At 43.2% G+C, this 16710-nt stretch overlaps 1 protein-coding gene across 6 annotated transcripts in view; it reads left to right on the plus strand.

Moving 5' to 3' along the window:
* LOC137377798 (muscleblind-like protein 3) overlaps positions 1 to 16710 on the plus strand; it is a 333150-nt gene that overhangs the window by 76640 nt on the left and 239800 nt on the right. For 4 of the 6 annotated variants that reach the window (XM_068047866.1, XM_068047867.1, XM_068047863.1 and 1 more), the window contains exon 2: positions 9201 to 10149. In XM_068047866.1, coding sequence (XP_067903967.1) covers positions 9976 to 10149 — 174 coding nt within the window. In that variant the 5' untranslated portion in view covers positions 9201 to 9975. Of the gene's footprint in view, positions 1 to 6976; positions 7173 to 9025; positions 9111 to 9200; positions 10150 to 16710 lie in introns of those variants that run through there. The other 2 variants (XM_068047864.1, XM_068047865.1) reach the window with 2 other exon arrangements.

Here is a 16710-nt window from a genome sequence, read left to right on the forward strand (position 1 = left end):
TGTAAGATGGAGGATTGAATGAAATGAATGTGTGCAGTGGTGTAACCCTAAACTGGTTTACTGATTCTTTATTCCCTCTTCAGAAACAATCAAAAATTCCAAAGAATTTCATTTTTTCCCTTTGGGGGAGGTGTCACACACACTGGAAGCGCGATGATATAACAATCATGGACTAACACTGAAGAGCTATGAAAACAGACTTTGTCTTTAAAAAATTATCCTTTATTTTTAAAAGTGAACAGTGGTCCAAAATGGCCAGTGAAGAAAAGGGGATTGGCTTTTTGCATATTCAAACAGTCTGACAAAGACAAAGGACAAATCTTAGAAACCAAAAGATATTAATGGAACCCATCCTACACTTATCCTAAAACATTCCAGAATTGAATGTTTTCTTCTGAGACAAGGGATGTGTGAAGTAGCCAAGTCCTGGGCCGTTGTGCAATCACCAAAGGGAAGAAAGGAGAATGTCTCCTACCAGGAGGTGAGAGGTGACACAGTTTTACCTTTTACTTTACCAGAGAGAGGGAAGTTGAAGCAATTTGTAACAGCTTGAGTTCTAGCCAAGCCAGGAAGCACCATGCCCTGCTAAAAAAATCCGACATCTACGTTATACAGCAGTGAGAGCTAAAAGTAACCCACCATCTTCAACAGAACCTTCAATCAGGAGAGAAATCTACAATTATCTCAGGTCTGCATCCATCTAGAACTTGATTCTCAAGAGAATTCAGCAGGTTTATCATAACCTTCACCGCCCCCCCCCACCCCCACTAAAAACTATCTTCCTCTTTCCCTTCTCTATCTGCTTCTTCTTATATGTGTGTGTACGTGTGAGCGAATGTGTGAGTGGATGCGATTGCGACAATTTCAGGATAAAGAGCATTGATCAATAAAAAATTGACTTTCTGTTTTTCAAAATGGATGAGAAAACCTGTTGCTGTCTGTTTTTTAGAGAAATAAAACACCAAGTGGCTAAACTCTAATACAAATACAGTTGCTGTGGTCAGGTGGGAAACTAAACAGTAGGATCCACCCATGCCACACCACATGGCTGCAACAATAGTTATAATGTTACTGGACTAGTAATGCAGAGGCCTGAAATAATGATCCGGCGACATGAATTCAAATCACTACCTCCACCCCCCCGCCACCCCCCCTCCCCGCTCCCCCACCCCATCCCCACCCACCTCCCAGCAGCTGGGAAATTTAAATTTCTGAATTAATTACATTTGGAATAAAGTATTCATCTCAGTTATGGTGACCATAAGACTTGTCGTAAAAACCTAACCAGTTTACTAATGTCCTTTAGCAAAGGAAATCTGCCGTCCTTACCTGGTCTGGGCTTCATGTGACTCCAGACACACAACAATATGGCTGACTCTTAACTGCCGTCTGAACTGGCCTAAGAAGTCACTCAGTTGTATCAAACCACTATGAAAAGGTCTAAGAAGAAAGTGGACGGACAACCCAGCATCGACCTAAGCACTGACAACGACAAAGGCACATCCTGCCCAGTCGACCCTGCAAAGTCCTCCTCACTAGCATCTGGGGACTTGTGCCAAAATTGAGACTGCAGACTCACATTCTATTCAAGCAACAGCCTGGTATAGTCATACTCACAAAATCATACCTTCTAGCCAATGTCCCAGACTCCTCCATCACCATCCCTGGGTATCTCCTATCCTACCAGCAGGACAGACTTGCCAAAGGTGATGGCACAGTGGTATACAGTTGGGAGGGAGTGGCGCTGGGAGTCCTCCATGCTGACTCTGCACGCTATTAAGTCTCATGGTATCAGGTCAAATATGGGCAAGGAAACCTCCTGCTGATTACCACCTCAACAGATTAAAATTTCAAAGTTTTCCGATGGTACCAAACTTGGAGAATTGAAAAATGGTGAGGAAGATACCAGTTGACTGCAACAGGACATAAATAGGCTAGCAGAATGGGCAGACAAGTGGCAAATAGAATTTATTACAGATAAATTTGAGGTGATGCATTTCGGCAGAAGGGATATAGGGAGAGGCAATATAGACTGAATAGTACAGTTCTAAAGAGTGTGCAGGGACAGAGAGACCTGGGGGTTCTTGTGAATATATCTTTGAAGGTGGCAGGGCATATTGAGAGAGTGGTCAGTAAAGCATATGGGATCTTGGGCTTCATAAATAGAGGTATTGAGTACAAAAGCAGGGAAGTTATGCTGAACCTTGTTACAACCGAGGCGGGAGGAGTGCACTGTTTATTCCATTTCCACTTCTCCACAGGTCACAACATATATTTAAATGTTTTCTCACTTACCGATACGATCAGTCATAGACTCTATTTTTATCCCAGAATAAAACACACCAACCAGCTTTCGCTAATAAACAACAAAATTATCAGTTTATTATAAAACAAGTCTTAACCAGTAATGAAGTACAGCATAAACACACAGATTGAAATATTAAAGTTCCCTTTTTACCTTAACCCCTCACGCACACACACACACATACACATACACCAGTTAACCGGATCAATAAAAGGATTTGCGTTTTCGAGCTCTACTACAAAGAAACAAACAAAACAAAAACACGTGGGTTAAGTACTTGCTAATTCTTGAAGAAGAAAGAGAAGATATGGAAAGATGTTTTTTGTTTTCCTTTGGCGTCCCAAATGCGTATAGACAGCTGGCACTGGGATCTTGGTAGAACCGTTCTTTTCAGGTGACGTTGAAAATCAGTTTGGGTCGGCTTCCAGGAAATGCAGCAACAAAGGATTCATCCACAGGCCTTACAGGAGGAATACAGGCACAGTTTGAGTATGCTTCTTGTTCTTGCTTTCCAGCTGCTCGAGAGATGCAAACCTGACAATCTTTTTCCAAACTACTGGAACAGATTGAGTTGGGGTGGTTTGTTCTTTTTGGCAAGTTTTCTCCAACTGTCTTTTCAAGCCAATGTTCATCCCCAAGGCACTGTTCAAAGCAAAACCATAAACAATGTCACAAGAGAAAAGCCTCCTGACCTCTATAATTCTTGACCTGTCAATTGTCTGCAAACATCTTTCCCCAAGCCAAAAACAACCCCTGCTGGGTAATTATCTGCAACAGGTGCCTTGCAGCAATTGTTTGTTTTCAAGATCAGTCTAAAAACCTTCTGGTGACCTCCCTGAAAAAAACACACTGAGTTCCAGCATCAATGGAATCTTTTCAGTTTTGAAACACAAATCTTCAAAATTTACCAAAAAAATGTCAGCACTCGTAACAATCTGTATAAAGCTCTGGGAGGCTTCAACTAAAGTATTGCATCCAGTTCTGGTCACCACACTTTCGGAAGGATATGAAGGTCCTAGAAAGGGTGCAGATGAGAATGGTTCCAGGGATGAGGGAATTTAGTTACAAATTTATGTTGGAGAAGCTGGAGTTGTTTTCCTGGTGCAAAGGAGATTGAGGGGAGATTCGATAGAGGTGTACAAGATTATGACAGGTTTAGATAGTGTAGAGGAAGAACAGCTGTTCCCATCAGCTGATGGTACAAGGACTAGGGGACACAGATTTAAGGTTCTGGCCAAGAGATGTAGGGGTGATGTGAGGAAGAACATTTTTATGCAGCGAGTGGTAATAACCTGGAACTCGCTGCCTACAAGGCTGGCAGAGGTGGAGACAATGAATGATTTCAAAAGGAAACTGGATGGGCACTTGAGGGAAAGAAACTTGCAGAACTCGGACAGAGTGGGGTAATGTGACTGACTGGATTGCGCTGTGGAGAGGCGGCATAGACTTGATAGGCCGAATGGCCTCCTTCTGTGTCATCATGATTCTTTGACTGTATGATAACATCCCAGTTTTTAGTGCTGAAGATTTGTGCTCCAGAACTAGCTGTGCCCCTCGCCAAGCTGTTCCAGGACAGCTGCAGCACTGGCATCTACCTGACAAGGTGGAAAATTGCCAAGGTGTGTCCTGTCCACAAAAAGCAGGACAAATCCAATCTTGCCAATTACTGCCAAATCATCCTTATTGTTATTCGTTCATGGGATATGGTCATCACTGGCAAGGCTAACATTTATTGCCCATCCCTAATTGCTCTTGAAAAGATGGTGGTGAGCCACCTTCTTGAACTGCTGCTGTTAGGGAGGAAGTTTCAGGATTTTGGCCCAGCGACAGTGAAGGAACGGCGATATAGTTCTGAGTCAGGAAGGTGTGTGGCTTGGAGGGGAACTTGCAGGTGGTGGTGTTCAAATGCATCTGCTGCCCTTATCCCTCTAAGTGGTAGAGGTCGCGGGTTTGGAAGATGCTGTTAAAGGAGGCTTGGTGAGTTGCTGCAGTGCATCTTGTAGATAATGTACACTGCTGCCACTGTGCACTGATGGTGAAGTGAGCGAATGTTGAAGGTGGTGGATGGGGGTGATGATCAAGCGGGCTGCTTTGTCCTGGATGGTGTTGAGCTTCTGGAGTGTTGTTGAAGCTGCACTCATCCAGGCAAGGGGAGAGTATTCCATCATACTCCTGACTGGTGCCTTGTTGGAGGTGGTCATTGCTTGCCACCTGTGTGGCATGAATGTTACTTGTCACCTATCAGCGCATGCCTGAATATTGTCCCGGTCTTGCTGTATGCGGGCAGGGACAGGTTCAGTATCTGAGGAGTTGCAAATGAGTACTGTGTATTCTACTCTCTATCATCAGCAAAGTAATGGAATGTGTCATTGACAGTGCTATGAAGTGGCACTTACTCAGCAGTAACCTGTTCACTGATGCTGAGTTTGGGTTCAGCCAGGGCTGCTTGGCTCTAGACCTAATTATAGCATTGGTCCAAAAATGGAAAAAAGAACTGAATTGCAGAGGTGACATGAGAGTGACTGCCCTTTACATCAAGGCATCATTTGGCATCAAGGAGCCCCAGTAAAATTGATGTCAATGGGAATCAGTGCTAATATTCTCCACTGCCTAGAGTCATACCTAGAATGAAGGAAAATGGTTGCAATTGTTGGAGGTCAATCATCTCAGCCCCAGGACATCTCTGCAGGAGATCCACAGGGTAGTGTCCTCGGCCCAACCATCTTCAGCTGCTTCATCAATGACTTTCCCTTCATCATAAGGTCGGAAGTTGGGATGCTCGCTGATGATTGCAAAGCGTTCTGCTCCAGTTGGACCTCATCAGATAATGAAGAGTCCATGCCCACATGCGTTAAGACCTGGACAACACTCAATCTTGGGCTGATAAGTAGCAACTAACATTCGTGCCAGACAATTGCCAGGCAATGACCATTTCCAACAAGAGAGAATCTAACCATCTCTCTTTGATGTTCAACGGCATTACCGTCGGTGAATTCCCCACTATCAACATCTTGGGGGTTACCATTGACCAGAATCCTAACTGGATCAGCCACAGAATAGGAAAATAGGAGCAGGAGTAGACTATTCAGCGCATCGATTCTGCTCCGCCATTCAATACGATCATGGCTGATCATCCACTTCAATGCCTTTTTCCCACACTATCCTCATATCGCCTTATGTCACTTGTATTTAGAAATCTGTCAATCTCTGCTTTAAACATATTCAATGACTGACCTTCCACAGCCCTCTGGGGTAGAGAATTCCAAAGATTCACAACCCTCTGAGTAAAGAAACTTTTCCTCATCTCTGTCCTAAGTGGCTTCCCTCTTATTTTAAAATTGTGTCCCCTGGTTCTAGACTCCCTAATCAGGGGAAAGATCTTACCTGCATCTACTCTGTCTATCCCTTTAAGTATTTTGTAGGTTTCAATGAGATCACCTCTCATTCCTCGATAAATATTGCGTCTACAAAAGCAGGTCAGAGGCTGGGTGTTCTGTGGACAGTAATTCACCTCCTGACTCCCCAAACCCTTGTCCACCATCTACAAGGCACAAGTCAGGAGTGTGATGGAATACTCTCCACTTGCCTGGCTGGGTGCAGCCCAACAACACTCAAGAAGCTCAAAATCATCCAGGACAAAACAGCCTGCTTGATTGGCATCGCATTCACCACCTTCAACATTCACCCTCCACCACCAATACACTGTGGCTGCAGTGTGTACCATTTACAAGATGTACTGCAGCAACTTGCCAAGACTTCTGTATCTAACAGCACTGTGGGTATACCTACACCACATGGACTGCAGCAGTTTACAAAGGTGGCTTACCACCATCTTCTCAAGGGCAATTAGGGAGAGGCAATAAATGTTAGTCTTGCCAGTGACACATCCCATGAACAAATGAAAAATGTACTGGTGTACTATTCTGCAAAAAGAGATGTGCGTAGCATTATATCTAACAAAATTCCATATACAATGTCTCATATATTGGTTTATACTAATGGTCTGTTCCACAAATTGTGTCTCATATGTTGGTTTATAGTGAGGAACTGTTCCAATGACTGTATCTTGTGCGTTGCTTTATACTGAGGACTGTTCCACGGGCTGTGTCCTGCTCATTGGTTTCTGCTGGATGGCAGTTCCACAGACAGTGTCCTGGACATTGCTTTATACAGGAGACTGATCCACAGAGACTGTCCTATCCTTTGGTTTATACTGGGGACTGTTCCACAAACTCTGTTCTATATTGCATTATGCTGGGCAATGTACTACAGACACTGTCCTCTACATTGGTTTATGCTGTAAACCAGTTCCATAGACAGAGACTGGTACATTAGTTTATACTAGGGAATGTTCCACAGAATGAGTCACATACTATTAGTTGATACAGGGGACTGTTCCACAGACTGAGTCCCGTACATTAGTTTATACTGGTGTGATGAGTCCTTGTCTGCAGACTGCATTCTGTGCAGCTGACCTATTGGGTGCTATGACTTTAGATTCAAACCGTGTTTTTTTTGAGACAGACCCTGATTTGAAAATGAAACTAAAAGCCTCAATGTTCTGGGAGGTCAGAACCAGGTTAACGAAAGTTTTTTTTTTAACCAGAGGCATGTGATTGGAGCTTAGGTTTCAGTTTTACAAGAAGACTTTGGAGGGTGTTGAGGCCAGCTGAAAAGCTGGGAGCTGTTGTTTAAAGAGGCAAGCTGTGAGCTGCAGATTTTGTGCTTCTTGGAATTGAAATAGACTACAAAGCAGCAGGCTGGAATAGTTGTTTTGACTGTAGGCAGAGGAGCCTGGACTGACAGCTGACCTTTGGAAAATACAAGTTGCTACCATTGTTTTTGGTGCCTTAAAGAGTTACATAAGGTGAGACTGGTAAAGTTACACAACCAGGATTGTATTGAGCAAAACCATGAAAGATCTGGAGCGGTGCGCAGTTTTGGTGGAGACAGTATTGATGGAGTTCGGATTGCAGAGAAACTGCCATTGAATATAAACTGCCGTTTGCATCTTGGGAGACAGAATCTGGAGATCTACTTGAAAAGTTCAAAGACCTATAGGTGTTTGTCATGGTTCGCGTCATCCTGTTAAAAGGACTGCTAAAGGACTTGTGAGATACATCCGTGTTGCGTCTGATAGTTAACATGTAACCTTTAAGATATATATATCGACCGTGATTTAAGTGTCAGTTCCTGTTTCATTTTTGCTGGTTTTGGTTTGAGTGTTAAAGTAAAATTTATAAAAGTGAATTCTTGTCTATTTGTTTTTTGTTTCCTAAATTGGGGTCAGCCGGTGGATTTGACTCTTTTGGTTTATTGGTGGTCTCCATGGGGATCATAACACTATAACACTGGGAACGGTTGCACAGACTGTGTCCAGTATTATCTCACTGAAGCAGCACTTCTTTCTGCCTGAGGCTTGACAGTCAGTGGCACTGGTTGTTCGACCATGGTGTGGTTACAGGCTAGCACAGTCCTATCCTTTCCCGATATCTGCACAAGTGAACTTCCTTGCTGGAGGCACGGTTTGGCAATCAGAAGTGATTCTAGATTTTTTTTTTAACTCTGTGCTATCCGTAATGCAGAGGTACAAAGACTAATTTCAGTTCCCCAGTCCTGCTGCACTAAGTCCAGCTAACTCAGCACAAGTCAGTAATCAGTTGTGGGTCTGAAATACTTTATTTTTCATTGACTTATTGTATAAATGTATACAATGAGCAACTGATAAATGCCAGTACAGAGATGATCCTCATAACTCAGTGAACTTACTTGTCGAATAACACAGAAATCCTCCATTATTCGTCATCTGCTCTCTGTATGTGGCTCCATTTTAGTTCATTTGCTTTCCTTATCCAGAAGAGGAAATCATTCTAGACATAGCATTTACTCCTCTGTGTCCTTTTCTTTCCCGTAGTCGGTCTGTACTGTCTGTGTGTTGAAATTTCCTCCTGTATTAAGTATTGTCCCCTTCACTTGAAACAAATCTTTCTTGTATCCCAGGATTTCATGTCCTTGATTATAAAGCTGAGTTTGTTGTGATGGGCTCCCTTTATCTCACTGGCCTAGCTGTTGCAGGCTGAATGTTATGTATTTGCCTGCATGAAGTGCATCGTCACACACAGATCAACATGTAACCCTGTGAATTTAATACAGCTTTATTTTTTTAATTACATGTCGAACGATGGTGCCGATTAATCGAGGCTTTTTTCTCTCTCTCTCCTTGTAGCGGGGACTGCATTGTTTGCTCACCACACCCTGCTAGATTTTTTTCTCTTGCATCTCAAGACTGTGTCTGGCTGCAGTCTGATGTGGCATGCAGCCATAAACCATTACAGGCATTTCACGGAGCTATGCCGAGCTGACTCTCTTACAGCTGCAGCTGGTATGGCGTTTTATTTTATTGTGACCTGACATGTTCATAAGGATATAAGCCACGTAACAGGAGGCTCAAAGCGACTGGTGCCACCCAGCTGAATATACAAACATACACAGAGTATGCAGCCAGGGAACGTTCCTTTCAGAACCTCATACTGTACATATCGCTAGTGCAGCAGAGGCAAGCACATCAGGCTGAGGCATTTTTCTGTGCAGTGGGCATAGCAATGAACGTCTGCCAGAATGGATCAATATGAGACAGCCCTCCTCATTGGCCAGTCGCCCAAGCTCTCACTGCATCGCCGGTCCCAATTGGCTCTCCTGCTTACCATGTGCAGCTTTATGAAGGGAAATGGCCCTTTTTTTTAATCTCCAATGGCTGACTGCAAAATGCTGCACTGTTAGTGTCTGAACGTTTTATGGCATGTCGGTAGGACTGTCGTATGAAAATCAAGGTTATGAAGGAGAGCTTATATGTTTTCAGCCTGTTTTCCCTGACATCTTCTTTCTTTCCCCACAGGTTGCTGAAAAGTGCCTTTTCTGAAGATTCTGCTGCTTGGATTTCTATCTCGGGCTTTTTTTTTTCCCTTTTGGCTTTGCTTAAAGCAGCTCTTGGAGACAACAAATCACCCATCCTTTTTGTTTTGCTGAACGTCCAATTTTTTTCCTGCTGGCCTTTTGCACGTTCAACAGCAAGTAATCCCCCTCGTTTTTTTACTTCTTCACTCCATCTTCATCTGCGACCATCTCATGATCAGTTAATGCACGATCTGGGGAATAGGAGAGAGAGAGATCTTCACTTCCCTCTCCCCAAGAGAAGCAGAGCTTAACTGTAAAGCGAAGCACCGACAGCAACATATGCTACAAGAGAATTAATCAAAACCAGTTACTGGAGAGCACGGAATTCCATTGACGGGTTGCTGTTACCTTTGAATAACTTCTTCACTTGGCACAAAAGGCGATATATTTTTCTGCCAACGCACATCGAAAGAGGCTAACCTGTTAATCGATGCCCACCCGCTTGTGTGATGAATTCTTTTTAATTTAAGATTGGCTCTTCGACTGATGTCATGTTTCTGCACAGCGATCTGACTAACTGAAAACCTAAGTGCTGAGAAGAGAAAAAAAGAAATATATTTTTTAACCAAAGGAACGACTTTATTTGTTAAGTTATAATTTTAACTTACTTTTATACACTTTTTTCTAAAACTGGTACTGTTCTTGGGGGGGGGGGTGGGGGAGAAAAAATAAAGTGGGGGGATTCGTTTACCCACATATCCTTTCAATTTCCTAATATGGCTGTGAATGTTTCAATGATCCGTGACACAAAATGGCTGACATTGGAAGTGTGTCGAGAATACCAGAGAGGGACTTGTTCCCGGTCCGATGCGGAATGCAAGTTTGCCCATCCTTCACGAAGTTGCCATGTTGAAAATGGCCGTGTCATTGCCTGCTTTGATTCATTGAAGGTAAGAACTTAATTATCTATATTTTTAATAATTCATTCATTTCATTTCTATTAAAGACACCTTGCTCATAAATTCTGATGTCTTCTTGAATACTTATTTTTCTTCTTTAAGGAAAGTGTTGCTAAAGCTAATTTTGGTTCCAATGTGTTGCAAGGTGCTGCTTTCTCGCCCTCTTTCTCAACGCTGGCTAAATACAAAACAGGGTTTGAATCAGTAAGTGTTTAAAAAACAATTGGGGCACGTTCTTGAGATGCAGAGTGGTTGTATTTACAGATGTTGCAGTTTTCGCATCAGTTGAGTTCATTAGCTGAGCTAAAGGCCTCTGAAGAAGCTAGAGGACTAGTCTTAAAGGGGCTGTGTTCACAAGATCATTGGATGAGGTCAGAGGAAGAAGGCCCATTAAATCTTATACTTCCCAAACACCAACTCTGCCATCTCCCCATTACAGTGGGCAGGTTGTTTTGGCCTCCATTACTCTTTCTGGCAACCCATTCCAGCTGTTAATTACCCTCTGTGTAAAGATGCCTGCCCTAACCTTGCCTTTAACAACCCTGAACTAGTGGCCGCCTTTTATTGCTGCTTTGATGTGTCAGATTTACTTTGGAATATTGGCATTTTCCTCAAGAGGGCTGGAATACACGAGTGAGAAAGTGATACTTCATTTGTTTAGAGCATTGGTCAGACCCCATCTGAAATATTGCATCCAGTTCTGGGTACTGTAGTTCAGGAAGGATATATTGACCTTGGAAGGCGTGTACTGCAGATTCATCAGCAGAATGGGACTGGGGATTAAAGGGTTGAATTATGAGGACTATTACTTAAACTTGGTTTGCATTCCCTTGAATTTAGATGGGGTGATCTAACTGAACTACTTCAAATGATAAACGGATTCAATAGGGTAGATAGAGAGAAACTATTTCCTCTGGTGGTGAAATCTGCTTCGGAAGCACTTTTTCACGTAAAGGGTAGTAGAAATCTGGAATTCTCTTCCCCAAAAGGCTTTGGATACTGTGATGATTGGAGCTTTCAAGACTGAAATCGATAGATTTTTAAGTGCGGAAAAGAAAGAAAACACTTACATTTCAGCAATGCCTTTCATAAACTCCCAAAGTGCTTTATAGCTAATGAAGTACTTTTTTTAAGTGTGGTGATGTAAGAAATGCAGCAGCCAATTAGCATATAGTAAAATCTCACAAACAGCATTGAGCTAAGACCTGATAAACTGTTTGATTTTTAGTGATGTTTGTTCAGGGATAAATATTTAGGGTTGAAGATAAGATATGGAGCAAAGATGGGGAAATAGAATTGAGGTGCAGATTGGCCGTGATCTAATTGAATTGTGAGCAGAATTGAGGGGCTGATCACCCTAATCCTGCTCCTGTCATTGCAAGTTAACTTTCTCTATCCTGTTACATATAGAGTCATAGAGTCATAGAGTTTTACAGCACAGAAACAGGCCCTTCGTCCCAACGCGCCTGTACCGACCATCAAGCACCAGTCCAAACTAATCCTATTTTCCCGCACTTGGCCCGTAGCCTTGAATACTATGGTGTTTCAAGTGCTCGTCTAAATATCTCTTAAATCTTGTGAGTGTTTCTGCCTCTACCACCCCTTCATCTGGAATGTTTCCAGATAGTCCCTTCTGCCCTGTTTCTTTTTGAGGTTAAAGAGTCCCAGCTTGTAAAATGGCTCCTCATATCCCTGCCCTCTGACATCAGCGACGAACCTCGTTTCTCTCCTGGGTACTGCACGAGGGCCAGTTGCACCACAGTGACCAGGACAGGTTCACACAACAGTGTTTACCAATCTTTTTATTTGTTTCGAATAACAAATAGTTCAAATGACCCAGCTTCCATCTTCCTATACCTCAACGTGTGATATTCTCAAACTGAACAGGATTTACCTTTAGGCTCAGAAAAAGATTTAGCACAGAATTTTCCCGAAGACAACACCCTTTAACATTGGAGCTTCTCTATTGCATAAGACCAGACTTTTTTTTTAAGGATATTATAAATAGATGACACTGTAGAAAATGTGTTAAGCTTGAGAAATGTTATACTGCCATGTTGGATTAAAGCAACACAGAATAAAATGCTGCTTGGAATGAAAGGTCGAAAGTCTTCACTTTGAGGGTTCAAACTGTTTCATTTAAGAGCTTCCTCTTTCCCTTGTTAATATCGGATTTTAGTTGGCAGTTTTTTTTTTATCTTGTCTTTTGTTTAGGACTTCTGTTTCACATTTCACCTTAATATCACTTCATGTTGCCACCGCCTAAATCTGTGCCCATCTTTCCTGCAAATCCCATGTTTGAACCTCTTGAATCAGGTTTCTGACCCTACCACAAAACTGAAGCTCCCCTTATCAAAATCACAAATTACATCCTATATGACTGTGCCCATGGAAAATTATCCCTCCTCATCCTTCTCGAACTGTCTGCAGCTTTTGGCATGGTTCACCTCACCATCCTCCTTCAACGCCCTTCCTCCATTGCCTATGCCTAGTTCTATTCTTATCTATCCAGTCATTGCCAGAGAATCACCTAGAATGGATTCTCTTCCCACTCCCACACCATTCCCACTGGAGTTCCCCAAGGATCTATCCTTGGCCTCCTCCTTTTCTCATCTACATGCTGCCCTTCTGCAACATCATCCAAAAACATGTCTGATTCCACATGTATGCTGACAACCTGACAACACCCAGCTCTACCTCACCACCATTCCCTTCATTATCCCTGTGTTGTTACACTGCTTGTCTGACATCCAGGAGAAATTTCCTCGAATTAAGCATTGAGAGGGCCAAAGCCATTGTCTTTGATCCCCAGCACAAATCCGTTCCCAGCCACCAATTCCATCCCTCCTCCTGCCCACTGTCAGACACTGAAGCAGACTGTTCACAACATTGGTATCCCATTTGATCCCGAACTGAGCTTCTGACCCCATATCTGCTGATTCATCAAGACTACTAACTTCCACCTCTATCATGCTGCTCATATCGGCCTCTCTTGAGCCTATTTACTGCTGAAACCCTCACCCAGGCTTTTGTTACTTCCAGACACAACTAATTCAATGTACTCTTGGCTGGTCTCCCATCATCCTCCCTCTATTACCTTGAGTTCATCCAGAACTCTGCTGACTATACCTAACTTGTACCAAGTCCTGTTCACCCATCCCCACTGTGCTCACTGATCTGCATTGGCTCCCGGTCTGGCAACGTCTCCAATTTAAAATTCTCATCTGTGTATTCATGGCCTCATCTCCCCCATCTTTATAACTTGTGGCAGTCCTACGATCTGCCAAGAGTTCTACGTTCCTCCAATCCTGGCTTCTTGCCCATCCTCTACTTCCTTTGCCCACCATTAGTGGCTGTACCTTCAGCTGCCAAGGCCCTAAGCTCTGGAAATTGCTCCCTATACCTCTCCAGCTCTACCTCTCTCTCCTCTTTTAAGATGCTCCTTAAAACCTACATCTTTGACCAAGCTTTTGGTCATCTGTTCCAATATCTCCTTCTTGCTCAGTGTCAATTTTTTTGTTACATTATGTCCCTGCAAAGCACTTTCAGATGTTTTATTGTGTTAAGCCACGATAAATTTGTTAGTGGCTGTTGTTAACTGCAATGTGCCCCTGTAAAATTTATGAATGAGACTGTGCTTTTAAAGGGCCATATTCTATTGGGTCAGCTGCATACTGATTGTGTAGCAGCTCCAACAGTAGTTTGAGCCCTATATATATTGATGCATAGTTGAAATATTATTAAGAAATTGTCTTAAAGGATTTTTGTGTCAACAGGTAGGTGATTGTTCTGGTCTAAGCAAATTAGGTTTTTTAATGACTTTTTCTCTGAACAGTTCAGACTCATACCTATTGTTGTGTAGGAGCTGGTTTCAAATTATTGACTGAAAGTTAAATGATGGATTGCAATGCAAGCCTAGCTTTTCCACTAGGACAGAGTTAAGATTGGAATGGCCAGTAATGAATTTTAGACAAGGGGAAGTGGACTTTTTGCACCAGGTTTTTAATGGTTGGTGCCAGTAGTGTAACTTGGAATGGAATTTTGTGTGGGCCCCAATATACAAACAATGGGCAAAGGCCAAAGATCTGACATCTCAGCAAATTTAAAAAAAAGTTTTATTCATTCTGAGCACGTGGGCATCACTAGTAAAGCCAGCATTTATTGCCCATCCCTCATGCCCTTCAGAAGGTGGTGGGGAGCTGCCTTCTTGAACCACTCAGTCCGTGCAGTGTAGGTACATCCACAGTACTGTTAGGGAGGGAGTTCCAGGATTTTGAGCCAGTGACAGTGAAGGAACCAAGTCAGGATGGGGTGTGACTTGGAGGAGAACTTGCAGGTGGTGGTGTTCCCATGCATCTGCTGCCCTTGTTCTTCTAGGTGGTAGAGGTCATGAGTTTGGAAAGTGCTGTCGAAGAAACCTAGGCTATTTGCTGCTGTGTATTTTGTAGATGGTACACTCTGCTGCCACGATGCACCAGTGGTGCAGAGAATGGATGTTTAAGGTTGTGGATAGGGTGCCAATCAAGTAGGTTGCTTTTTCTTGGATGTTGTTGAGCTTCCTGTGTGTTGCTGGAGCTCATTGATAATGCAAATGTTTTCAAACAATTAAATCCTCAGATTCATCAAATATCTCCCCTTTACATCCATCTAACATCTTTGAAGTAGACAGAAAATAGACTCTACAGCCAGAATGTTACGTTGGGCGGGAGGCCTGGGAGCCATGATTTTATGTGGCCCAGGCCCTTAATTGGACTTGGGCGGGACTTCCACCTCTCTGAGGCAGGAGGTCCCACCTCCAAGAACTGCTGACCAATCAGTGGGCCAGTAGTTCTCTGTCCCAGCAGCGCCACCCAGAGTGGTGGCTACTGCTGGGACTGCACCTAGCTTCAGCAGCAAGAGGAATGTTGGCCATGGAAGAAAGGTGAGTTTGTGGGGCTTTGCCGGGGACAATCGACTGGGCCCCGGCAAGGCAAGCTGGCGGGGTGAGGGGTTGGGTGGGGGGAGCGGGAGACTTTATTTCAGTGGGGGCGGTTGGAGCTTCAGGGAGAGCCCTCCGTGGGGCAGAGCGTGGCAGTTAATTGGGCACTTAAGGGCCTTGATTGGACTGGGGAGGGTGAGCCATTTCTCGCCGCCACGTCTGGTAAAATTGCAGCAGGGGCAGGAAGGCATCGGGAACGGCAGCCTCCACCCCGCCTCCCACTCAACATTTATGGCCCCCCTGCCACCAGCCCACTCTTGTGTGGGGGCCCTAATATTCTGGCCTACATAAATCTGCAGTAAATGTACTTAAATGAGCAAAGTAAGCAGTGTCACCAATCCAACAAGAACATAGCAATTTTAAATCTTAACCAATTAATAAATAAAATGAAGGTCAGTAAATTACTTACATTGCTTGATAGTGTCCTCTTGTCTACAATCTGCATTTCTACTCTACATTTAAAATAGGGTTAGACTATGAAAACTATTAGGAATTCCAAATTATTTGCCTCACAGCCTGTCAATCAATCGATGCTTACACATTGTTGTGTGGGAGGAAGTGCAAGCTGCCATACAAACACTGCATTGCAGTGAAGTCTGCTAAACATTTTTAAAATGGCCTATTTGTCCAAAATCTTAGCTAATGTATTCATGGTTCACGGTTGGAAAAAAAAGGCAGTTTATAAGTTTGCTTCAACTTGATGTTGACACAGGCTCAGATTTGGGTGGTTTGGGTGCCACTTGGGTGGGACCTTGGCCTGCCTGTGGTTATACTCATAGTCAGTGCATTAGGATACAGATTTGGACAGGTAAAGGCTACACACTAGTGGTGGTGGTGGAAAACCACGTATAAATATGATTTAAAGGGAAGGGGATGCTTGAAGGGGAGTGTCAGAATAGGGAGACAAAAATTCTAAAAAGCTTTTGCAAAAGTTCAACTTATTGGTAACAAGGCTACAGAGGAGATGAGGAAGAGGAGGAGGAGGAGAATAAGAAATGATGGAAAAAATGAAGAGAAAGGAAACCCAAGGTTCCTGAATGAAAATAGGATTTGCGAGACGAAAATAGACCAATGTTCATCTAGTTCGCCTTCTAACATCCTGGTAGTTGCACAATACAATAATAATGAAATTATTGACTAATCAATCATTCAATTAGTTTACAACAGACCCGACATGAGGCAAAAGGACATGACGAAAACCCCCAGTAGTGGAGAGCTTTAGAACCTTAGGTCCAAAGTCACTTGTTCCTCTCAAACCTGCTACACTTACCACATGTCATGTCTCAAATTATTCATATCCTCTATCCCAACTTATTATTTTCCGAAATAAATCTATGTACAGAGTGAGTAGCTGTGCAATAGTCCCCTAATCTTCTGTTTGCTTGCTTCTGAAGGCAAGATGATGCTGTGTGAGATGGTTAGGAACATAGGAACATAGGAGCAGGAGTAGGCCATTCAGCCCATCGAACCTGCCCCGCCATTCAATACAATCATGGCTGATCATCCATTTCAATGCCTTTTTCCCACACTATCCTCATATCCCTTATGCCATTTGTATTTAGAAATCTGTCAAT

Source organism: Heterodontus francisci, chromosome 15 (assembly GCF_036365525.1).
Source record: "Heterodontus francisci isolate sHetFra1 chromosome 15, sHetFra1.hap1, whole genome shotgun sequence".
Taxonomy (NCBI): domain Eukaryota; kingdom Metazoa; phylum Chordata; class Chondrichthyes; order Heterodontiformes; family Heterodontidae; genus Heterodontus; species Heterodontus francisci.